This window comes from Schistocerca nitens, chromosome 6 (assembly GCF_023898315.1).
Source record: "Schistocerca nitens isolate TAMUIC-IGC-003100 chromosome 6, iqSchNite1.1, whole genome shotgun sequence".
NCBI lineage: Eukaryota > Metazoa > Arthropoda > Insecta > Orthoptera > Acrididae > Schistocerca > Schistocerca nitens.
In genome coordinates, this window is record NC_064619.1 from 704,467,707 (window position 1) to 704,494,217 (window position 26,511).

Genomic DNA, 26,511 nt, shown 5'->3' on the forward strand with positions numbered 1-26,511 from the left:
AGGGCCATCAAATAGATCCTTTCCGTAAGCTAGAAAAATAGACGGAATGAATAGAAAGGTTCTGAGGAGGGGCTCGCAACGCTGGTTGTAATCAGAAAGCTTCTAAATACTCACTATAGAGTGTGGCGCCTAAAAATAGGTATGTGAAATTTCGGGTTCTGTGCGACAGGTTGCCTCCAGGAGTAAGGGGTTTAGAGCCGTTGGACTTAAGCAATGTATGCAACTGCGTTATCTTGTATTTAGCAATGTTTTCAATTGCTTGGTGTGTGACTTTGTGCTTGTGAATATATGGACAAACTCAAGTCAGCCTTCTAAAGATTTCTACATGTTACACTGTAAGTACCACGTTAAACTGTAGATGACTTCGTAGTTAGTCTTGATGAGTTAGTTGGAGGTCGCCCTTGGAAAAACTTTTGGTGGGAATGCTTTCTTCTCCTTTATCGTACTTACTCTTTCAGCGAAAATAAGCGTTGAACATTTGCAGTTGATTGAAGAGAAATAGTTTATTTGCATGACAAATGTCTTAGATTTAGCGAGACAATGAAAGAAGACGACAAAATTATTGTAGGAAACTCTACATTGCTAGATATGAAAGATTTTAGTTCAACGAAATGTGGAACCGCAAGTATTTGTCACGCCGCTTTGAGTGGGTGAGACGTTGCTTAAGAATATTGTTGCCATTCGGGAAATCCCCACTGCCATGGTATTTATCATACGTGATGAAAACAGTAGGTCACGGTCGAGTCACTCCAGTCTTCAACTGAACCTCTGTTTCTGTTGGCGTGAAAATCGTGCAGACGTAACTTTCCATTTTGGACGTCCCTAACCATTAAATGCAAGTATATCCTGTACCCTGACTGAAGTAGCTATAAATATGTCTAACATAAACTTTTGCACTAAAATTGCTGTAGTGACAAGAGTTGGCAAGGTAATAAATTGTTGGAAGATTCCGTGTAAAATCAGAATCGTGGTTCAAAACTATAGTACTTACCACTACAATTCCCGTGGCTGGCAACATCCTTATAGTGGTAAATTACTGTCTTATTTGCTTGGTTAGTAACCGGATCATCGCTCAAAATCCCGTAGTTATTGCAGTGTTGCGTTGGTGTGGGGGGAGGGGGTAGCCGCGACATGATATTTCGTCTACCTATTCTTGTTCTGGGAGAACCTTTACACGCACACTTCAGTCCGTTGCTCTAACTTCACGTGTGCATGCCTTACATCGTCTCTTTCGATCCCCTCTCCACTGTTCTCAGTTATTAACAGTGATTGTGTGACGGCGTCACAGCTCTTGACTAGACTGTCCTATAGTACTCGGGAAACCTAATGCTGGCTCTTGTATTAGGAGAATAAAATGGCGCTGTTGAGTCTATTGGAAGACTCATTTTAACAACCTATTGTAGTGTACCAAAATTATTTCAAACAATGTGTTGTACTAAGTCAGTTCTCGATTCCTGTTGTAATGTTTATCAGATTTACGTAATTTCTTTAGTTTCCATTTTAGGATTATGACGATGTGAACATTGATCTGTATGCTTGCAATACTGTAAACTGGATTTGGAAATTTGTGTTACGTTGCGTTTGATATCCTTCATGTGGGAGATAATCGCGGGGCATCCACTGCAAAAGTAATAACTTTTACACACATTTTATCACAATATTACATTTGAATAATTGCTTTACATGATTTGTTCTTTCAGAATGGAGCACCACTGTGGGAGGATCTTATCGCCAAAGCTACGAAGTTGCACACATGTCTGAAGTAAGTACTTTGATGTTTATTATTTTTTTAAGACTAAAAGGTAGTTTTCCGCTATCTCGCAGGAATAGATGAACATTTTCGTATGTTCACGAACTGCTGACTTCTGTCAGGAAAAGCTTGAGAAACATTATAATAATTAATGCTGAGGATTCACGGCCAATAAGCTTCTTTGTACAGTGTGGTTAAAATACATCTGGCCCCGATATTGCGCGCTAATATTGAACATTAACCTAAGTTATAATAATGGTTATTGGGTTATGACAGTGTATAATTCAGTAAATACAGTTTTTGTCAAACCCGTTTCACATTCATTTATGGAGATGAATGCAAGCATTTTCAATTAAAAGCAGATTTTTAATTTTTATAGCGCGCAATTGTACATACAAGCTACTAACTGTTCCAGTCCTGGAACTTCATTGCACAGTGTTTGTAGCTTAAAAGTAAAATGGCACATTGTTGTCGTGACATCGGGCGTGCTGCAAGGGGTGTGTTACACGATGAATACTTTTCACGTCGTATGTATGAATGACTTAGTGGATGACTTTGGTTGTTTCACGAGGCTTTTTCGGGGACGGCGCTGTTTTGAGTAGGGAGGTCGAAATGCTAGGAAATTGTAGGGAATGCAGGTAGAGCAATTTAAAGTGGAATAACCACGTAAAACTAATCGCAGGTAAGTCAGATGCCAGACAGATTCATTGGAAAGAACCGTCAGGCAGTATGAGACACACGTACGAGTTAGTGTATAAAATCCTAGTTCGCTCACTACTTGAAGGTTGCGACTGGGATGCGTACTGATAGAGGAAGTAGAGAAGGTCCGAATAAGAGAGAGGACTGACACAGGAAGTAGAGAAGGTCCAAAGGAGGGCAGCACGTTTCGTAACAGGTTCATTTAGTAAACGCGAGAGTTTCCAGAATGAGATTGGAGTGTGCGCTGATATGAAACTTCCTGGCAGATTAAAAGTATGTGCCGGACCGAGACTCGAACTCGGGACCTTTGCCTTAGCCCACTCCAGTGGCAGACGCTGCAATAGGGGCTTTCTGCATCACTATGTGGGTTACTGTTCAAATTCTGAAAGTGTACGTTCCTAAAAGTCAATATTTCGCTTTCACCTACGTATATCATGAAAAAGACCATGAACGTAAAATTAGAGAGATTCGAGCTCACACGGAGGCTTACCAGTAATCGTTCTTGCGACGCTAGTCTATCCTGTAAAAGTGTATTCATGTCTGCATAACTATTGTTACATACCATCTACTTCAACATGCTAACTGTAGTCACGCTTTGGTATCTCTGTACAATGTTTTTAGCCTCCATTATTCCCTCTTATGACATTCACGACGCCTTGATGCTCAGGATATGTTCTAGCAACAGGTCCCTTCTTCTAGTCAATTTGTACCTTCTTTCCTCCGCGATTTGATCCAGTACCTCACCAGTAGTTGTTAAACACATCCATCTGATCTCCAGTATACTTCGTTACCACTGTATTTTAGGCCACTAAAGACGTCTCAGTAAATTTAGGTGGAACACACCTCGTGCAATGTAAATTGCATTTATTTAGTTCAAATCCACAAAATGTACAAACAAAATAAAATTACTTGTAACTCAGGCAACATTAAAGATTACATTATGATTGGTCTTCTAACTGGTAATTTTATAATGCATAATGCAATGTGCCATGGCGAATAAGTCCCTGAACTGGTTACTGTTACATTTGAAGAAAAAGAAATTTGGAATCCAATAATCCCAATATAATTTCACTCAGGAACTGCTGACAGATCCAAACAGAGGCAGGGTAGTCTGGAAGCTGCACTCGTGCACAACAGAACGTTTGTAAGCACAAAGATGGAGTCCTTTTCAGATGCATACACGACACGATTAACAGGTACTGCTTTATTGTCAGGATAGGTAGCTATCGATCTTCTATTCGAGCAAAGTTTCTTGGTGCTGACTTGTGAAAGATAATAAAGTTATCTCTTTTTGCGGTTTAGATAGCATGGGCACGAAATCCCAAAGACCCTTTCCAGACCAGACAACTTGTCGCTATGGGAAACATAATCGTCCACATTCGGTACTTGCAAAATCAGGTCTTTAGCATGTGCTTGTATTGACAATGGTCATGTCTGCGGGAACATTTTAGTAATGAAATTGCACAAGCCTGTGTCTCATGCACCGTAGTTCATTTCCCGTGATGGAGCCCAAGCAGAAATTTGACAGAATGGGAGAGAAAATAGCTTGCGTCTTTTCCAAAGGACGTTTCCAAAGTTCGCCTTAACGATCTGGTGAAACCATTGAAAATCTAAAGTTGGCTTTGAACTCGGCACTACACAACGCTCAGGAAAATAACTTTTAGAACTGTTTTTGATACTAATAAATACGGGGCTGAACATTTTCCCCTTTCCACCAGTAGATGGTTCTCGATTGAACAGCAGTGAAGGTTTTTGAGTTTATAAATGCTTAGCTGGTAAGTGAAGTTGTTTCGGTTTTTTTTTGCTCGTTTCTGTCCAGTTACCAGGATAAACAACGTAAAATGAGCCAGAAAGTTGTAGTTCCATCACATAAGGCCACAATGCAACCAAACTAGAAAAGCAGAATTACCCCCATGTGACACAGTGCTACAGAAAATAGCTGCAAACTTACAGCATTTGTAGTAGCTTCTGCTGCTAGTGTGAAACTTTTTAAAAGCAGCTGGTGTCGTAAAGATTTAGTTTCCGTGCCACGTGTTACCATGTGGTATTTACAGTACCCTCGAAAATGTATTTTTATATTGCCAGGCCGATAACCTAATTCGTCAGATACCCATAACATAAATGTGATGTATGGACAACACAAACATTGGTATTTCCTAGGTACAGTAACGCATAGTGACATAAAAGCACGTCGGACAAATGTCAGCGAGTAACTCGAAAGGAAAGCATAAGAAACTCCATCATGCACCTGCTGGTTTACGGTCACAAAAAAGTGTTAACCAGAATGTCAAAACAGTCCACTGGATCTATACCCTGAACGCCATGCAGTAGTTTCACTAAGGTTGTCCCCTAATGTAAAGAAGTTTTCTTCCACGTTAGGTAATGAGACGAATATGTTTCAGGCTCGTGGGAGGGTTACGTGTAAGAAGTTTGGAGTCGTCTTGGCACGACGACACTGCAGACAAACACCACCTGCCAGTCGACCTCTCAAGGCACAGGATTTAACTTCGTCAACGAATGAAACTTCTGGAGTAAAATGTCTCTTCGTTTAAACACTGTTGGGATTGCAGTTAATATGGGCATCATGCGAAAGACGCTGCTCTTTTATGCTGACAACCAACGTAGCTTACAGACGGATACAATTCATGATGGTCTAAGCGTTGTTCGTTTACGGATGTACACTGAAGCGCCAAAGAAAGTGGTATAGACATGCGTATTCAAATACAGAGATATGTAAACAGGCAGACTACGGCGCTGCGGTCGGCAACGCGTATATAAGGCAACAAGTGTCTGGCGCAGTTGTTAGGTCAATTACTGCTGCTACAATGGCAGGCTATCAAGACTCACGTTAGTTTGAACGTGGTGTTTTAGTCGGCGTACGATCTGTGGGACACAGCATCTCAGAGGTAGGAATGAAGTGAGGATTTTCCCGTGAGACCATTTCACAAGTGTACTGTGAATATCAAGAATCCGGTAAAACATCAGATCTCCAGCATCTCTGTGGCCGAAAAAAGATCCTGCAAGAGCGAGACCAACGACGACCAAAGAGAATTCAACGTGACAGAAGCGTAACCTTTCCTCAGACTCCTGCAGATTTCAATGCTGGGCCATCAGTGTGTGTCAGCGTGCGAACCATTCAACGAAACACCATCGAAATGTGCTTTCGGAGCCGAAGGCCCACTCGTGTACCCTGATGACTGCACAATTCAAAGCTTTACGCCTTACCTGGACCCACCAACACATTGGACTACTGATGGCTGGAAACATGTCGCCTGGTCGGACGAGCCTCGTTTCAAATTGTATCAAACGGATGGACGTGTACGGGTATGGAGACAACCTCATGAATCCATGGCCACTGCATGTCGGCAGGGGACCGTTCAATCTAATGGAGGCTCTGTAATGGTGTGGGAATTGTGCAGTTGGAGTGATGTGTGACCCCTGATACGTGTAGATACGACTGTGACAGGTGACATGTGCGTAAGAATCCTGTCTGATCACCTGCATCCATTCGTGTCCATTGTGCATTTCGAAATTTCAGCAGAACGACACCCCACACGTTCAGAATTGCTACTGAGTGGTTCTCGGAACAATTGTCTGAGTTCAAACACTTCCACTGGCCACCAGGCTCCCTAGACATAAAGATTACTGAGCATATCTGGGATGCCTTGCAATGTGCCCTTCAGAAGAGATCTCCACCCCCTCGTACTCTTACGGATTTATGGGCAGCCCTGCAGGATTCATGGTGTCAGTTCCCTCCAGTACTACAGACATTGAATCCATGCCACGTCGTGTTGGGGCACTTTTCCATACTCTTGGGGGACCTACACGATATTAGGCAGGTGGCCCAGTTTCTTCGGCTCTTCAGTGTAGTTGTGTTAAATTTATTGGTACGGAAGTAGTCTGTTGCGTTGTTAGAGTATTCCGTTATTGCGTGGCCGGCTGGAACGAGACAGGGATTCGGTCCTCCTTATCCTGTAATTTACCAGGAATAGAAATGGGACCTTCTGATAAATATGTTTGATTTTAACGCGGGAAACGTTGTATAAAGAGTAAAGATACATTACGTAACGGAATATTAGATTATCGGTTCCAGTAATCGTCGGATATACAGTAGGTTTCTACAAAATCAGTTGTGGAGTGGCTCGTTATAGAAAACCTCGTACTCCCACTTTTTTGTAGAGTAATTGCTCAGATTTTAATTATCTTGACGAGATGCAAAGCCCTGAACTATTTCTGCTTAACTTAAGGGTCACACAGCTTTGGAAGTACTGCAGTTTTATTGTGATTAGTTCCATTTTGCCGAGCGTTACTTCCAGCAGAAACGAAGTTCACTCCTTAGTCTGAAGGACGGAGCGTTCAATTTCACTATCTCATTAGCACCAAGAGCAAGACGTACCTCCATTTTACTGCTTAACTGTAAAGCTCACAGGTGGTAAGCTGTAATTTAGGAGAGGTTCGTAAAGCAGGCCGCAGCTCATCAAAACCACAGCGAAAATAACCTCGTAGGTACGATGGCGAATAAAAGCACAGTTAAGTCTGTGATGTGAGTCGGTCATGAAGCGGGTACCTCCGCAGTATAACGCACCAGGCCGCGGTCGGCAGGCGTCGCTTGTAGCTAACGGCGCGGCCCAATGCAGCCTCGCAACCGGTTTTCCAGACACGTGCTGCCCCGTTCGACTGTCCGTTCCAGTCCCGCTGGGGTTCACTGTGCCACGGAAATCTTCGTCACTCACTCACTCAGCTAGCCAGCGTAGCGGTGTGGTCTGAGCGTCCAACCGTTGTTGAGGTCGGGAAAAGATGAATTAAGTGCACAGGGTCTTTACAGGAACTGAAAGTTTCCCCTTCTTATCCAAATGATGTATGTCAAAATTCTCTACTGCAGGGCCTAGGTACTTAGTTTGTGTTCCAAAATTAGTCATGACGGAAATCATTTCCCAGTGCATGCAGGCGCCATCTTAATTTTTAAATTTCACTTAATACGTTTGAACAAATTCACTGAACAAAATAACTTTTGAGGCAATCATATTTTCACGTAATCTGTTTAGTAATGCTCATTTCAATTTTTATTGATTTTTATTGCTGGACTCAGCCCATTATCTTCACATTATCTTAAAACAGCGAAAGCCGCAGTAGTCAGATAATGTGAAGCCACAGTAGCATACGGATCACGGAATAGATGAAGTGGAAAGCGGTGCAGATATAGGAAGGAGGTCACATACGTGTAACAGACAATGCAGCGAATCCACATAAACAGCAGTCTCTCTGCGGTGTTCTGCGTAATGCTTTTCAATTCTTCGAAGTTTTGAAGATGTTACTTTCCTCATACAATTGAATCTGCGCTCTTGTTCCACTGTGTTCGGTACCCTGTAAAGTTGATTTGTTTTGCTTTTACCGAGTAGAACACTGGGATGCTGTTACACAAATCTGCTTAAATGTGGCTAAAGCTCAGTCAAACTATGAAAACGTCATTTATGCAGTCCTTTCCTCTCACGAATAACACATCAGCCCGCCCACATTGCAAATTTCACAGAAAATGATCATTTGCTAAATATATCAGGTGTTATTAATTACAGATGTACCTTTCACGCTGTCTTTTACGTTTCGTAACTCTGATTTTTCTTCTACTTCCTTTCGATTTCTCTCCAACGTGTAAACTGTCCTCCATTGTAATCGAAAGGGAACAGTCATGAAGTCAACACCGCACTGTGAGCTGCATGATGAAAATAGCGGCGGGCCGGAGTGATGAGCGGTTCTAGGTGCTTCATTCCGGCACTGCGCTGCTGCTACGGTCGCAGGTTCGAATCCTGCCTCGGGCATGGATGCGTGTGATGTCCTTAGGTTAGTTAGGTTTAAGTAGTTCTACGTTCTAGGGGACTGATGACCTCAGATGTTAAGTCCCATAGTGCTCAGAGCCATTTGAACCATTTGATGAAAATAGCGAGAACAGCCAAACAAAAGAGCGGGATAAAAGCGGTGGCTGGGAAATATGTCCCGAACATAAGTTTTGAACCGTCGGTTGCGTTGTACATGATACGATGTGAGCAGATTAAGTTCTTTTCCATCACTAAGTTACTATGGGAAAGAATACGAAATGACCCGATCTGACTAAACAGCGTTAAAGAGCATAACGCCGTTGGCATGAAAACGCATCATACTCTATTTTGAAATTTGTTGCATTTAATACATTTTGAAACGATGCCCCTCAGATGTATTCCGGAATACCGTTTTAGTTACTGTTGTTTTCCCGGATCGTGTCCTCAAGGTTAGACTGCCTTGAAGACTTTACCGTCTTCGACGCCGAATTGCATGCAATACTGCGGGTACTGGAGCAGATGAGACGTTCTTCCAGTGCTAAATTTCTTGTCTGTTCTGTTTGTTAGAGAGCCCTCCTCCCTATACAACGTTTGTATCCAGCAGATAAAGTAGTTCAGAATATCCGGAAAACATTCCTCCAACTACAATGGGAGAGATGTCTTTCTGCTGGTTACTGGGGCATATAGTTATTGCAGGCACCAGCTGTAGCAGCCAAGGAGGCATGTTGTAATCCTCAGTTATTTCAGTGTGCCATCCCCGTGCATGCTATAGTCTCGCTGTTGAGATCCCGAGTCTTGTCGGTTGGAGGATGAGTGGCTGGAAGTGACAGCTTCGTCTAATGAAGCCAACAGCGCGGCTGTGAGGTGCCTCCTTCCAGCCACGTCGACGGGACGAGGTACTCCTTACTCGTCTCCATACAGGCCATAGCCCTATGGCGCATGGCTTCCTGCTCCGGCGAGAGGACCCTCCAGGGTTTGGTGCTTGTGGCGTACATATTACCGTTCGCCGCTTTTTGTCGGACTGTGTTTTATTTTCCGACCAGTGCGCTGCTGCGGATTTGCCGACGGATCTACCCTCTATTTTAAGTAACATTCAAACGAATGTGGTTAGTTTTAAGGGTTTGTCCAATATTTTTCCCAAATATTTAGGGGGATGGTGTTAATGTGTTAACAGGGTGACTGGCTCAACCACGTTTCTTGTAAGTGGTGAGCAGTTACATTTCCCTATGCATGTCCTTTAACTCCTTTTCCGTTTTACTTGTGTTTTAATCACATATATAGCTACTTTGATTATTTTACGTTTTCGCGTACGTGAGATACAGTGATTGTGTGGTCAATTAAAGTGCATGAGATTGTATCCACATTCGTTTGTTTTACTGAATATAAGAGAGCGCGCGCACGCACGCACGCACGCACGCACACACACACACACACACACACACACACACACACACACACACACACACACACACACACACACACACACACTCGGTTCTCTACATCTACTAAACACGCATTCATGTGAATAGTTCGTGCTGCTTTTCCCGTTCAGTCCTGAGCGTGTCCCTACCATGGTCTGTTTGGATCTGGCAAGATTCCAGAAGCGCTTCTGTAAATTGTATACGCCTGCTATCTATGTTATTTTATCAGGACCCTTGAAACTAAGATAGGAACTGATGAAGGGTCCCTCGTAACGGATGCGCTACATTAACCTCTATAAAAGTCGGTCCACTGTCTGAATTTTTTAAAAGACTATGTTCTCCACAAATGGCTGTAGAAGTCTTTGTTCGGCAGAGTAAAAACTCTACGGCCAGAGCTGGAAACTGAGGCCCTTTAAACAAGATTCGCCACAGTTTCAAATGGCTCTAAGCACTATGGGACTTAACATCTCATCAGTCTCCTAGAACATAGAACTACTTAAACCTAACTAACCTAAGGACATCAGAAACATCCATGCCCGAGGCAGGATTCGAACCTGCGACCGTAGCAGCAGCGCGGTTCCGGACTGAAGCGTCTAGAACCGCTCGGCAACAAGGCCGGTTCGCTAGTTTCCAGAATCCTTCCAGCAAAGTAGACTACTGCTGGTTTTAACTTCTTCGTTCCAAGTGGTAGAAAACTAACTCCTCGCGCACGCCATATAGTCGGCAGTCGTGCCATCGCTGTGCCTAGCGGCGTCATGCGGATGCGATATGGAGAGGCATTTGGTTAGTACACCGCTCTCCCGGTCATTCTGCCAACTTTCCAAAACGTGGAGCCGCCATGGAAAAAGAATTCATACGTCGTGATTCACGTATAATAGCTTTATTTATTAGAACTAAATATCGTGTTATTCTAGCATACGTCGTGTGCAGAGTGCGGCACCGCCAGAACCCAACAGTATACGATTTCAAGATTAAGTCCGCCTCCATAGCCGAGTGATCGGAGGAGGTGGGTTCAGTGCACCCAGTCTCATGATGCCAGTTGAAGATTTCGTCATAGAAAAAAATATTCATACATAGTTGCTCATGTGGAGTAACTGTTAGCACTAAGTATCACATCCAGATATGTTTTTTGTTAAATTAACAAATGGGATTTCCTTCCTAATCTGTACTTACAAAAGGATTCACTAGATTAGCCGTCTGCAAAAAGTAAATAAGAATTCTGTACCAGCTGGCTTCACTCAGTGTGAAAAACAGTATTCATAAACGACTAGAAGTTGAAATGTAGAAACGTCTAACCAAACAATTGCAGCAAGGAACGCTTCAGAGGCAGGCCGTGGCCGCGCCTAGTACAGCTTGGTTCTGATACGCGCTGAATGCCGTGTAACAGCAGAATGGGCCGCAAAGGGTACCAAACAACTATAGATGAAAGGAAAATCGTTATCTACCAACATGAAACGGGAAAATCATTTTAAAAAAGCTGGTATTATTGGAAGATGCCGGACAACTGTGCAATGCAAAACATCGCGATTTACAGAAACTCTTTTTTCTTTTTTTAATTGCGAAAGAATAGGTAGACAGCAGAAGCTAACGGAAAGAGAACGAAATATGTTAATAAGGATCGTCAGGAAAGATCTTAAATTGACAGTTTCTCCATTGTCTGCGCATCATAATTTCGGGAAGGAAATCACATACAGTTTTTTCCTATATTTTAAGCAGTGCAAGTTATGGAGCAAGGATGCCTAGAAGAAAACCATACACCAGCGAGAAGAGCAAGAAATTGGGACTTGAATTTGCTGGAGAGCATGCAAGCTAGAATACAAGTTTCTGGGACAAAGTGCTGTTCACAGATGAAAGTAAATTTAACGTACTTGTAAATGATGCCAGAATTGTGGTGTGGAGATGACGAAATACTGAGCTGGATCCCACACACACCCAACCCACAGCAGAGCACGGTGGTGGAGGAATTATAGTATGGAGACATCTGATGTTGTACAACTTGTTTTTGTTGATGGTAAGATAGATTTAAGTATTTAAATATTATAAAAGAAACTAAGAAACCCTGCAAAAACCAGTTGATAGCTTGGGTTTTGACACACATTACTTTCAAGAACACAGTGACCTTAAGAATATAGCGGAAATTGTTCGTCTGTAGTTGTTGTACCATACTCCCCATGGTCTCAAGTTTCCAGCACAGCATGTAGGCCTTTGTCCAATTGAACATCTTTGGATAACACTTGAAAAAATGGTCAGAAAACATACCACGTAAGGCTGTTCTGATACAATGCCCACCACAAGTGACAAAATATTATCTCAAACTATCAGAAAACCGGTTCACTTCATGGCAGATAGGTTAACAAAAGTGTTGCGGAGAAGACGAATGCCTGAAAAGTATTAACATGTTATGTTTGTGTAAGTACGTTGTAATTTTCTTTGTATATATGAATACTTTCTTCCCCAATGATGTAAAGCCAACTGGTATAGAATGCCTGTTTACTTTCTGCAGAAGGCTCTAACAACCCTACCACAACAAAGGTCAAAAATTATGATTGTAGTGTTGCTCACGCTGCTAAATATTGCATTTTCGGGCAACAACAAAGTTATATTATGTGGCATGTCATTAGAGCACAGTTAATAAAGTCATTTCTTGAAATAATGGATAAACTAGCCACTCATCTTTTCGTGTTTCCCACGCTGGTCTCGTTGTGAACTCATGGCTCAATCGGTGAAAATGTAGGTAGTAATGATTCCAAGCTCGGATGCAAAGAGGCCTAGGTGTTATTCTGCGATGTTCAATCGTTTTATAGACGTGTTTCATAAACCATTCTTGAAGATTAAACTTTTGCAAGTTAGGACAACGGTGATGTAAAAAAGTAATCAGCACTCCGAATTTAAGTTACACTTCTTTTTTATTACTTTTATTGCAGTATCACGTAATTCGTTCCAGAACATCACTTCACAATATAAAACATACTTGAAAATATCTTCCTCGCTGTTAAAGTTCACATTTCATAAACTGACTAAAATTTGCGTCTTTTTAACATGACGACCAAAGCTTGAATCTAATAACCGCTTACGCGCCCCAAAAATCAGAGTTAAAAGTACGTCAAAGATCATAGTGACAAAAGAAAGAATACACATAAGAATATCATTGCAATCTATACATATCGATGTATCGAAGTACCTCTACATTAATGAAATCAAATCTGAATGTTGTCGTAGAAATATGTTAACTATTTTACAGAAACACAGTAGAATATTGCTGGTATCGAGAGGTTGAGGTGAGGTGCCGTAATGGTTACGTAATTAAAGTACCACTACAAGGCCGAGGTTGTCCTTTTTTTCTGTTCAGACTAGGAAGGAGACCCCTATACTGTCAGCTTACCAAGTAACTTCTCTGGTTGTTATCTTTAATTTTAATATTTTCCATATGAACAACGGTTTATAAATACTTTATTACTTGGCTGTAGTTCCTCAACAAGCATCATGATGAGTGCATTTGAACCCACCTCCTCTGAATGGCAGCCGTCTAAACATTCGGCTATGCAGGCGGACTTGAATTTGATATAGCCTTGCAAAACAATGTGTTAGGCTCGATTATTTTTCAGTTATTTAAGGGGAGGTTTACTATCTTTGGCCCCAAAAAAGCATGTTCTTTGAGAATATTTTTCTCGGGATGTGTTACAGATATCAATGTCAAATTTAGTAAAAATGTTTATTGATATTTCCTCTACAAACTGGATTTTTTTCCACTGGAAATGTCGAGGAGCAAAGGCGGAAGAGCCGTCGGAACGACACAAAATTTCGATGTAGACCTCCACGCGCGGTATGTCACAGGTCAGCCGGCTCGTCTGAAATCAAAATTGAGTTGACGTTAGCGAAGTATATAAGACTCTTTATGAGTTGTACCTCGCTTAAGTTATTTGGACCATAGGAAACAAAATGGCGGCCATTTGAAAAAAAATGATTTTTTCATCAATTTTTCGACTTCGTCGGCCAAGTAAAAATATTTATAGTTGATGGATCGGAACAAAAGTGGTACAACTCCTAGACAATTTAGTTAGCTTCGTCGGAAACAATCATGCCAATCGGTTCAGTAGATTTGATGTTACCATACCGCGCGATAAAAAAGTCATTTTGAGAAAAACGCGTTTGAAGTTTTGACATACATATAAATGCAATATTATGCAACTTACGTTCAATCTGCTTTTCCGGGTCCATAAACTAGTCCGTCCTCTTCCTCTTAGAGGGCGCTCTGCCTGATCTGGGCCATCCTGCGTTGCTCCAGAGCCGTTTGTACGGCCGGTGACAAGCGGTTTTCGGCCGCTTGAATCCGGTGGTCGTCCAAATGCTTGGCGAACTGCGTCGAATAGTGTCCCAGGGTAATGTCCATCGTTGTCATGGTCTTCAGAATTGCTGAATACCCTTCGTTGAAACTGCTCTCTGCCAGGAAAGTCGCAATCTCCACAGTCTTCGCACCAGAATGCAAATGCTTGGAGGCTAACTTCCAAACACACGCGTTCAAATTTTCATTTGAATTTTGTGTTTCCTCCGATGCACTGGTACAATAACTCTTCCTCCGAAAGGGCCTCGTAGATCGGATGAATCACTTTTTGAACTACTTTGGAGAGCGGCTGGTCGTGTTGATATTCGTCCAGACGTCCGGTTGCCTTTGCAATGCGCCAGTTGCACCAACTAGTTTCCCCAGGCGGACAATTTTGGTGTTGTGGGTGGTCATCCGTCGAACACTTGCGGAAATACGTTGCCCAAATTGCCTTCTTCACCTGTTCCACTGAACCGGAGTGCCGTCGGATTGCCAAGCCGTAGAACGTCGTAAGCTTCCTGATCACTTTTATCAGTTTGTCATGGGTAAGCACATAGAATAATTTTTCGCGGCTACAGAGTCGAAATTCGCGAAAAAAAAAAACTGGTGCGTGAAAAAGGCCGATTTCAGGCAGTGCATTTTTTGTTCAACCGCGAATAACAAACATTTCCGTTCCATATTCGGAAAAACCGTTTCAGGGCTGGATTCTAAACACTTTTACGGATCCAAAAATGCAATTAAAAATCGATATTTTGAACCAAAAGATAGTAAACCTCCCCTTAACCTCGCAGTCGTTTACTGTTGGATTCTGGAGCTGGTAGGAGTTAAGTTCCATCTATCCACATTCCGTACACGACGTGTGCTAGAATCCCCTCTACATGGAGATCGTGAAAGGAGAAACGTAACAAATTTGGGGAAAAGATGAAGTCAAAACTGCCAAAATTTTGTTAAACCACCCTGACGGTCTCAAGCACTGGTTTGAGAAGCAGTGAGATCTTATCTTCATCGGATGCGTGAGCGCAGTTTCCTACTCGCTCTTCCGGAATACGAGCTATCGTCTTTATTATACACACCACCTCATTTGTAATATCTATGTTAAGAAGGCACAGCTATTGCCACCACTCGGTGTAACAACAAGAAGTCAGTGGTTTCTTATGCCTCTATTCTCTGCATGGAACTGCTGCTTTCCCAGATTACGTCCGAGATATTTGAAACGATTCGCGTAGGCATTTCGACGACGCAAATCCTACTGCTCACCTGAGAGATAGGACAGGAGGATGTTAGAGACATCGTTACGTTCCTAATACAAGCTGACTATAATTAAACTTTTGGTACGTGTGGCAGTGTAGACAGAAAACTATGTAGTCTATGGGCACCAAACTTTATAGGAATGACGATCACTGTGCGCTGCAAGATTTGCATACACCGGTACAGGTACGGCGACGTAGCATCAGTGTTTGCAGTCAGCCAGCGTGGCACTGGACAACGTGAACAGGGCTTTACTCGGAAAGCTGTTTTACCAAAACAGCAGCAGTGCTGCTGCTGCTGCTCCTCCTCCTCCTCCTCCTCCTCCTCCTCCTGCTCCTCTTTACGAGTATCCACGCATCCACTTTGCGCACCAGAGTTGAACATGATTCGGAAGTTTGAATAAAGTGGTGGTTTGGGAGTTGCAGACGGCAAACTGCTCCACGAGTTGTTGAAGAATATAATATTCCCATCGCTGAGAATGCTGGGCGCAGTGTGCGATCTCCAAGTAGTGCATATGAGCTGTGTCACGACAGCTGATCGTTCCGTGGTCCACAGTTCGAAAAGGGCTGCGACCAATTGTGAAAAGTGGATCTAGTGCGGATCCAGGATGTCGTGGATGCAGATGTTCGTCACACTCAGCAGCGTTTGTAACCTGGAACATAAATGTGGTATGCAATTAACACGTTTTACGCTCTCATATGAAAATGTTTCTTTCAATGGTTTAATTCATTCTCTCTCTTCACCATGATCTTATAAATGTTTCCTGGAAGTTTCACGACGCTCGTTTTTCATGGGTGCCGTCTCAAGTAGCGAAAGTGTAAATATAAACACTCTGTATTGAAACTATAGTAAGGCAACACGTAATTCTTTCGCTAAAGCCTGTGTCTCAAGATCAAACTGAAATATTTGGAAACTCTTCACCTAGGTATTTCGACGACGCAAGTCTTATTGCTCACCTGAGAGATACTAGGACTGGAGGATTTTAGAGAGATCCTCACGTTTCTTCTGCAGCCTGATTTTTCCGGAACTCGAATGTCCCAAATTTTCGACATGGTGCAAAAAGGTTGTCTTTAGTTCTTTAATGTAATGTTGGACAGTTTAAGTTCAAGTGATGGTATGGATTAGAAGAATATATATTTAAAAATTCTTTCTGCTAGTCCAGCAATATGGCGCCAACCGCAGTTGACGCAGTGAGTTGTGAACACAGAAAATGTTAATAGTACAGCTGCAACCCTTCTTCAATCAGGTGATCAGTGCCCTCCGGAGTTTAATAAGAGTTAGCCGTGGACTTGAATCTTCCATTCATAACACTCTTTCTCAGCTAATGACAGTGTGGACCTGACATCGTTGAATTCAGTAATAACTCTTAATCATTTGCTTATTTGCGACATCAATTTTATTAATAACCGTTTTGTTTAGTGTGTAGTCCGGAAGAGTACCCGTTTGGTTTACCGAAAATCACGAATGAAATCACCTATTTTTCAATAGGTTAGATAAGGTTTCGATCGGTCGAACATAGTAATTTATACATGTTGGAAAGCACTCAAAAGCGGGCAAAAGATAATTTCCCAGTGAACTTCAGTAGTGATGAGATCGTTATTGTTCGCGTTAAGTTTGCTTTCTCATTTGCACGCGTGACGCAGTTTCGTGCGAGAATTTGTGAACGAACGGATTGTTTACAGTTGTTTCATGACAAAATCATCTCGTTGTGTGAGACACGCGTTGTCCGTCTGGCAAGCTCGGGAAACTACAGCCCTCTTCGGGGACCAGCGTTCTTCTTCCTGTGACATACGATAGCATAGGAGACATCATGAAACGTGGGTGATGCACTCGACGTTGCCGCCATACTGATCACATTACCCTGCTGGCGCCCCTGACGTGCTTTCAAATTTTAGTCAGGCAAAAAGAGTCAACAAACCCACCCCCCACTCTCTCTCTCTCTCTCTCTCTCTCTCTCTCTCTCTCTCACACACACACACACACACACACACACACACACACACACAGGCGCGCCCGCCGGTTTGTGCACCAAGAGACGACTAACAGTCAAAACAGTGCCAAAGAATGTGTGTCCGATGTTACAACATGGGCATGATTATCACAAGATAATAGTAACAAGGTATCCAATATGTTTCAGATAACTTCTGTGGGCTCATTGCGGTGGTACTGAAATGATACATGTACATTCCACAGTTATAAAATTACTTCCCGCAGACAATAAACTGTTTTGTAAATACTACGTTAGGCATTACGTGGTGAAGTATAGTTGAATTCTAGAGCCGGTTCCCATTTCGAAAGAAACTGATCAGTGACTTCGACGATGTATAGATTGGGTGAGCATTTGTTTAAAAGTAACGAAAAACTGAAATCATTTCTGAAATTACATTGATGCAGTAGGTAATATTTTAAACACAGATTTTACATTTGACAAACGTGTTTAGTAGGCAGGTTCCGTGACTTAAAATTATAAATAAGAAACCCATTGAATGTTTAATGCAGAAATGTAGTATTCTCTGTGAAAATAACACAGCGAAGATACACAGTACTGTAACTGTTTAGATGTCTTTGGTTTGCCAGAGCAATGTAACTAACCTGAAATGTCGCCTGATGACGAAACGCGTCGTAAATTGAAAAAAAGACAGTGTCGTATGACATATAAACAACCGTTTTCCTCTTGTAAATCACGTTCATTTGGTTTACATACATCACACACACTAGCGCAGTTTCGCGTGCAAACGAAAACAAACGAGATGTCTGAAAACGACACTGCGTTGTGATAGGAAGGTTAATTATGTGCCTAGATAGTTCATCCGTCGTGGAATAGATATTGGCAAGATTTGGTCATGGAAATTCCAAGACCGTATAAAGATCTCTACAGTAGTTCCTCAGACTAGTCCGCACGTGTAATAAAGAAGAGCAGGGGACTTCAGTTTTTATGTGGCGAGAGATTTAATAAACCATTCTTTATCTAATATTTCAAACATTACAACAACTTACATTTATGTTTTCATGCGGTAATGTTCGTCTATTATGCTTTTGACGTGTCATGAATGCAATGTATGTTCAAATGTCAGAAGCTATTTTTTATGTGATACAATTACAATGTAATTCGTTTTAGATTTTTTATCTTACTTGCACTTTGAGACCTTGCTTTAATTACCAAATTTCGTTATTCTGAGTCAACGAGAAGCACCCTGTATTTTTTATGATTTTCGAATTTCGAAATAAGTGACGTAAATGGCTGTCTTTTGATTGCGTTGACCTAGAAACTTAAAACTTTTACACCTCCAAGGGACGAGAGTCATTAATATGTAACATGAACTCGAAAAAGTCTACCCGTTACTGAGAAAAAGGGTTCTTAAGTCAGGCAGACAAGAAAACTAAAAGTGTTCCGTTTTTACAGATTGTGGCACGGCACCATAAAAAGTTGCTTTCGTGACTGGTTGCATTGTTTTATATGCTACATTTTCTTTTTATATATTTCATATTGTAGATGTTGTACGTTGCTGTGCGAATACTTTGAAGGTGTAGATTAGTGCAAGAGCTATCAATTTGTGTTTGATATTGTTCTTTCAATGGTTGTTTTAATCTAGAGTTGCTGACCAATAGTTTATGTTCTGTTTGTCATTTTTCTCATAGTCATGGAAATATAATCGAATCATTAGTGCGATGGTACAGTTATCCACTCTTCGATGGAAAAATCAACGCTAGAAGATATAACGGAAGATGACGTATTGCTTGTCGTTAATGTTAATGCCACTCTGTACTAACTTGAAGCAGTTCCAGAACAAAGGAACCAGCTAATCTTTAAAGTGTCTAGCAGACCTTGCTCCCAAAGGCTTCCGCGTGAAACAGAGAAAACGACATCTAGGCCGTGGGCGTCTGGCGGGGCAGCGCGCCCCCTTTTGGGCAGAAATTCCGCTCGTGACCGCAGCCAGCTGTTTGCCTTCCCCGGAAGGCACAGCTGCACATTGTTGCGTCACTGCCGGCTATCTGGGCGAAAGCGGCCGTGGCGTGGCGTTGCGAGGTCCCAGATAACTGCCCACCCGCCCCACTCTGCTATGGGTACACAGGCACACGTCAGCGCTCGAGGAAAAGTGGTGCGTTGATTGCCACCGACGACATTCGCCGCGGGTTTAACCCATAAACAGAAACATAGGTCGATAGTACGTACACCCGGTTTGAGAGACGTGATTTTTCTTCCGTAATATTTTTTCAGAATAATTTTCAAAAAACAATTGTAAATTTTCAAATAACTTCCGGGAATTCAGCCAGGTAACACTTTCAGCAACCGCCGATATTTCGGCGGGAGAACACCCCGCCATTTTCAAGGCAAACTGCAACGGACGGGCGGCGTACATGCAAATTTAATACCTCGGTTCTGCGACAGAAGCAGGAAAGATAACACACACACTGAACACTAGTGCCACCAAAGATGACCTAAGTCGGAGCTATCGATAGTGAGACTATGAATTCGCAGGTGAGGCAGCATTGACTCTGTTCCTCTGTTTTTTGACAAGGGAGACAGCCGGATTCCAAACAGAGTTTAAACAGAAACCTCCATCCCTGTTAACGAGGTTGCTCGCTAATTTAATCTCAACTGCCTCCCTAATGACACTGTCCCAATAGCTGGACGTGTATGCCAATATCTCGGTGTTATTATATAACATGGGGTGACCAGTATCCAAGCAATGTTCGGCAATAGCAGATCTATTTGGCTGCTGTAATCGTGTGTGCCGTTTATGCTCAGTACATCTGTCCTCCACGGTCCTGATAGTTTGACCAATATTTGCCATACCGCAGCTACAAGGAATGCGATATACACCCGCCTTACGCAGTCCAAGATCATCCTTAACGGAACTCAAAAGTGCTCTAATTTTCGATGGAGGTCGTAAAACACAGTTCACATCGTATCTCCGTAAAATACGACCGATCTTATTGGACGTGTTTCCTACGTAAGGCAAAAAGGCAGTAGACTTAGGTGTTGACTCAGAATTATCATCAATCACCCGATGTATAGTTTGTCGATAGCGCAACGCACGTTCAATCTGTCTATCACTATAACCATTTTGACGAAATGTAACTTCAAGATGGGACAGCTCAGCTGGCAAAGTCTCAGCGTCAGAAACGACATGTGCCCTGTGTACCAAGGTACGAAGTACCCCTTCACGCTGAGCCGAATGGTGACAACTTAATGACCAGTATTACGAGCAGACGGATGGAGTTGCGATGGGTAGTCGGTTGTCTCCTGTGATCGCAAATTTATTTATGGAAGACTTCGAGGAACATGCATTAGAGTCGGCGCCTTTAAAACCCGCCTGTTTCTTTAGATACGTTGACGATACCTTCGTTGTTTGGCCTCACGGTAGGGAGAATTTGAATGTCTTTCTAGAACATCTGAACTCGATCCACCCCAACATTCGTTTTACGATGGAGGTGGAAGAGGATGGTTGCCTTCCGTTTCTCGACGTGTTGGTTAGGAGGAAGGATGATGGATCATTGGGACATGCAGTCTACAGGAAACGTACTCACACAGACTTGTACTTACAAGCTAATAGTTGTCACCATTCGGCTCAGCGTGAAGGGGTACTTCGTACCTTGGTACACAGGGCACATGTCGTTTCTGACGCTGAGACTTTGCCAGCTGAGCTGTCCCATCTTGAAGTTACATTTCGTCAAAATGGTTATAGTGATAGACAGATTGAACGTGCGTTGCGCTATCGACCAACTGTACATCGGGTGATTGATGATAATTCTGCGTCAACACCTAAGTCTACTGCCTTTTTGCCTTACGTAGGAAACACGTCCAATAAGATCGGTCGTATTTTACGGAAATACGATGTGAAATGTGTTTTCCGACCTCCATCTAAAATTAGAGCACTTTTGAGTTCCATTAAGGATGATCTTGGACTGCGTAAGGCGGGTGTATATCGCATTCCTTGTAGCTGCGGCATGGCATATATTGGTCAAACTATCAGGACCGTGGAGGACAGATGTACTGAGCATAAACGGCGCACACGATTACAGCAGCCAAATAGATCTGCTATTGCCGAACATTGCTTGGATACTGGTCACCCCATGTTATATAATAACACAGAGATATTGGCATACACGTCCAGCTATTGGGACAGTGTCATTAGGGAGGCAGTTGAGATTAAATTAGCGAGCAACCTCGTTAACAGGGATGGAGGTTTCTGTTTAAACTCTGTTTGGAATCCGGCTGTCTCCCTTGTCAAAAAACAGAGGAACAGAGTCAATGCTGCCTCACCTGCGAATTCATAGTCTCACTATCGATAGCTCCGACTTAGGTCATCTTTGGTGGCACTAGTGTTCAGTGTGTGTGTGTGTGTGTGTGTGTGTGTGTGTGTGTGTGTTATCTTTCCTGCTTCTGTCGGAGAACCGAGGTATTAAATTTGCATGTACGCCGCCTGTCCGTTGCAGTTTGCCTTGAAAATGGCGGGGTGTTCTCCCGCCGAAATATCGGCGGTTGCTGAAAGTGTTACCTGGCTGAATTCCCGGAAGTTATTTGAAAGTTGTATACGCCAGGAGAAACTCAGGTCTCAAATTGTACATTTGTTTAGGATAGTACTTTTGTTCTTTTTTATATGAAACATCGAACTGAGTTACTTCAGTTTTATTTACTCAAAATTAACTATGGTTTTCATAAATAATTGCAGTATTATTTTTGAGCAACAGGAACGCACAATATTTGTTAATAAGAAACGATATAATCTGGCATCACGCCTTGTTTTCCATGTTTATTGTCGGCAGTTACCTTTTATTCATCTTCAAATATATTGTCACAGTTATCACCATCACTACTGTCACATACCATCAGCCTCTTACCATTCTTCTCTTCTCTCTGATCATCATCTTTTCCCGCGCCGGTAATCATAAGTCAGAATCCGCGTCTGAGTAACCATTTTTTACCTCGTATTTATTGCTGCTCCCCTATAAGTACTCTGCAAGTTTCTTCTCAAAATTGGTATCATTGCACCTTATTCTCTCATTTCTTATGTCTCTTGTAGATTTATGACCACACACACTGAAGCACCGAGCGAGGTGGCGCAGTGGTTAGCACATTGGACTCGGGAGGACAACGGTTCAAGCCCGCGTCCGGCCACCTTGATTTAGGTTTTCCGTGATTTCCCTAAATTGCTACAGTCAAATGCCGGGATGGTTCCTTGGAAAGGGCACGGCTGATTTCCTTTCCATCCTTCCGTAATCCGGTGGGACCAACCAACACTGAAGCATAATCCAGCATGGCGTTTTCTAAAACATAAAATAAAGGCATACCACAAAACAAAAGGAGTAATAAAAATTACATGTAAAACGAAACATCTTGTCTAACACACCGAACCTTTTCATTCGTAATGCTAAACACCTGGTCGGATAGACGTGTACGTTTTATGAAATTAATACATACCTGACAACGAGAAGCCACAGACTGAACTGCAATGCTTCTGTTCCGTAAATGATTTGACCATGAGATGGTATTGCGGAGGGAGTAATGGCAAACAGAACAGTATTGTTATATTTTTTAAAAACGCCCGAATAGTTTCTGAGACCGATGTTTCGGTTTAGAGGTTAACCACTTCAACAGATTCAGAGTTGCCGAAAGTGCTCTACTTCCGGAAAATAATAGTGACTCGCTGGATGAAATGCAAGTAGTTTTTGGTTAAATGTGGCCAGAGGAGAAGACGATCTAATTGGTGTCTACTGTATCGAAATTTTTATCGGGTTTTAAAGAATTCTAAAATACTAATAATGTATTCGTGATAGTGGTGATTGAGCTCCGGGCCTGTCAAGTAAATTTGCTTGAAAGAAATACAGCAACACCCATTTCTAGTAGAGCTATCACACCAAGCCTCATTTCGGGTTTTCGCCCATCTTCAGTTTATCGTAACACATCTGTAACTTGCTTACGTATTTTGTATACTGCATGAACGTCGAGGATGTCCTCTACGAAATACCAATTCCTGTAGCTTCCACGTTTCCATAGTTGTACCTTTACACTGGGTTTACCAACATAAAGAATATATTTCAGTCGTTTATTACAAACTATAAAAGATTGCGCATGTCGTTGGAAAGAGGAAGGTTCAAAGTTTTGAATGGCTGCGCCTTTATTAGCAACATGGCGGCTAAACAAGAGAAATCACTTTTGTGTTGGAATTTACGCTAATTCAATCCATTGTTCAAGTGCAACTTGCTTTCCGTCGTAGATTCAGCAAGAAGCCGCCTCTGCACAGACAGGTTTATAACTGGCACACAAAATTCTTATAGCTTGGTTGCACATGCAAAGGGAAGAGCAGTAGTCGGCGACGCACTTCTGATGATGAAAATGTCGAGCGTATCAGAGATGCGTTGACACAGAGGCCTCGGAAGTCCAAAAGACGGGCAGACCAGGAACTTCATCAAACAACGGTGTGGCGTGTTCTGACTCGAGGCTTGCATTTGAAACTCATAAGTTGCAGCTACTGCAGAAATTGCGCAAGGCTAACATAACAGAAGTTAAGTTTTGCATTACTGTGTTCTAGGATATGGCAGTAGACACTTTCTCCGAACGAATCGTCTTTTCATCCATGCCTCCCAGGTCGCCATACCTTACACCTTGCTCTTTTTTCCCCTGTGGGATGCATAAAAGATAATCTTTGCCCCATCTACATTTATACTCCGCAAGCAACCCAACGGTGTGTGGTGGAGGGCACTTTACGTGCCAGTCATTATCTCCCTTTCCTGTTCCAGTCGCATATGGTTCGCGGAAAGAACGACTGCCGGGAAGCCTCCGTGCGCGCTCGAATCTCTCTAATTTTACATTCGTGATCTTCTCGGGAGGTGTAAGTAGGGGGAAGCAATATATTCGATACCTCATCCAGAAACGCACCCTCTCGAAACCTGGACAGCAAGCTACACCGCGATGCAGAGCGCCTCTCTTGCAGAGTCTGCCACTTGAGTTTATTAAACATCTCCGTAACACTGTCACGCTTACCAAATAACCCTGTGACGAAATGCACCGCTCTTCTTTGGATCTTCTCTATCTCCTCCGTCAACCCGACCTGGTACGAACCCCACACTGATGAGCAATACTCAAGTACAGGTCGAACGAGTGTTTCGTAAGCCACCTCCTTTGTTGATGGACTACATTTTCTAAGGACTCTTCCAATGAATCTCAACCTGACACCCACAATTTTATATGATCATTCCACTTCAAATCCTTCCGTACGCATATTCCCAGATATTTTACAGAAGTAATTGCTACCAGTGTTCGTTCCGTTATCATATAATCATACAATAAATGGTCCTTTCTATGTATTCGCAATACATTACATTTGTCTATGTTAAGGGACAGTTGCCACTCCCTGCACCAAGTGCCTATCCGCTGCAGATCTTCCTGCATTTCGCTACAATTTTCTAATGCTGCAACTTCTCTGTATACTACAGCATCATCCGCGAAAAGCCGCATGGAACTTCCGACACTATCTACTAGGTCATTTATATATATTGTGAAAAGCAATGGTCCCATAACACTCCCCTGTGGCACGCCAGAGGTTACTTTAACGTCTGTAGACTTCTCTCCATTGAGAACAACATGCTGTGTTCTGTTTGCTAAAAACTCAATCCAGCCACGCAGCTGGTCTGACATTCCGTAGGCTCGTACTTTATCAGGTGGCAGTGCGGAACTGTATCGAACGCCTTCCCGAAGTCAAGAAAAATGGCATCTACCTGGGAGCCTGTATCTAATATTTTCTGGGTCTCATGAACAAATAAAGCGAATTGGGTTTCACACGATCGCTGTTTCCGGAATCCATGTTGATTCCTACAGAGTAGATTCTGGGTTTCCAGAAACGACATGATACGCGAGCAAAAAACATGTTCTAAAATTCTACAACAGATCGACGTCAGAGATAGAGGTCTATAGTTTTGCGCTTCTGTTCGACGACCCTTCTTGAAGACTGGGACTACCTGTGCTCTTTCCCAATTATTAGGAACCTTCCGTTCCTCTAGAGACTTGCGGTACACGGCTGTTAGAAGGGGGGCAAGTTCTTTCGCGTACTCTGTGTAGAATCGAATTGGTATCCCGTCAGGTCCAGTGGACTTTCCTCTGTTGAGTGATTCCAGTTGCTTTATTCCTTGGAGGACACTTATTTCGATGTCAGCCATTTTTTCGTTTGTGCGAGGATTTAGAGAAGGAACTGCAGTGAGGTCTTCCTCTGTGAAACAGCTTTGGAAAAAGGTGTTTAGTAATTCAGCTTTACGCGTGTCATCCTCTGTTTCAATGCCATCATCATCTCGGAGTGTCTGGATATGCTGTTTCGAGCCACTTACTGATTTAACGGGCGACCAGAACTTCCTAGGATTTTCTGTCAAGTCGGTACATAGAATTTTACTTTAGAATTCACTGAACGCTTCACCTATGTCAGATACTCTTAAAGAGCTGAAAAATAGAATTGTTGCAGCTGTCGTTTCAGTGAATAGGAATCTGTTGATTCATATGTGGAAATTTAATGGACTAACGTTTCGTTATTTCTCCAGCAAAGTATGGCGCTAAACTTGAGTGCTTGGTACGCACGAACATAAAATTATGAACCTTCCTGTATCTATTAGCGCGCTGTGTGTTTGTCTCTCACAGTTAGTCCGTAATAAAAAACTGAAATCTGTTCTTCTTGAGTGAGCCTGCACTTATATATAGTATGTATATTTGAACGTTTTCCTATGGCCAACTTGTGTGTTTGGCAAAAGCTGAGCTTAACCTCGTTGTTGGTGGAAACTTTGAGAATTGGAAAAACAGAATTATTTTCCAAGCAGCCTTCTTACTTTGTGTGGAAACTTCCAATAAAAACTTTTTCGGGCGTTGTAATGCTGAACTAACGATTTCCGTTTGATCGTTCTGAGTCTTTTAATAGAACTGAAAGTTACAGGCTTGTGGAAGGGACTATAGGGAGTTGCCGGATGTGACCGGTGGTTGAGACTCTTCCTCCAGTGGTATATTTGGCATTTCCTGACAGGCCGTACAACTGCGCCGGTTTGCTGACAGGGCAATTTCGCCGTCGCTGACGAGAGTGGGGATAGAAAAGCCATTTGGCTCCAGCTGCGGCGGGACGTAAGCCTGTGATTCTCTCTCTCTCTCTCTCTCTCTCTCTCTCTCTCTCTCCCCCGTGTGTGAGCGCGCGTTCTGCTGGGGGAGGGGTAGACGCTGCGGATGACATTTACCAGTTCGTCTCTCCTTTCGGTCCGCAATTGGCCCTGTGGGATTTATGC

The 26,511-nt window shown here is 42.7% G+C and overlaps 1 protein-coding gene across 5 annotated transcripts in view; it reads left to right on the forward strand.

Annotated features, from left to right (window-relative positions):
* LOC126262296 (protein MTSS 2) overlaps positions 1 to 26,511 on the forward strand; it is a 351,715-nt gene that overhangs the window by 20,333 nt on the left and 304,871 nt on the right. For all 5 annotated transcript variants that reach the window (XM_049958828.1, XM_049958832.1, XM_049958829.1 and 2 more), the window contains exon 2: positions 1,701 to 1,762. In XM_049958828.1, coding sequence (XP_049814785.1) covers positions 1,701 to 1,762 — 62 coding nt within the window. The remainder of the gene's footprint in view (positions 1 to 1,700; positions 1,763 to 26,511) is intronic.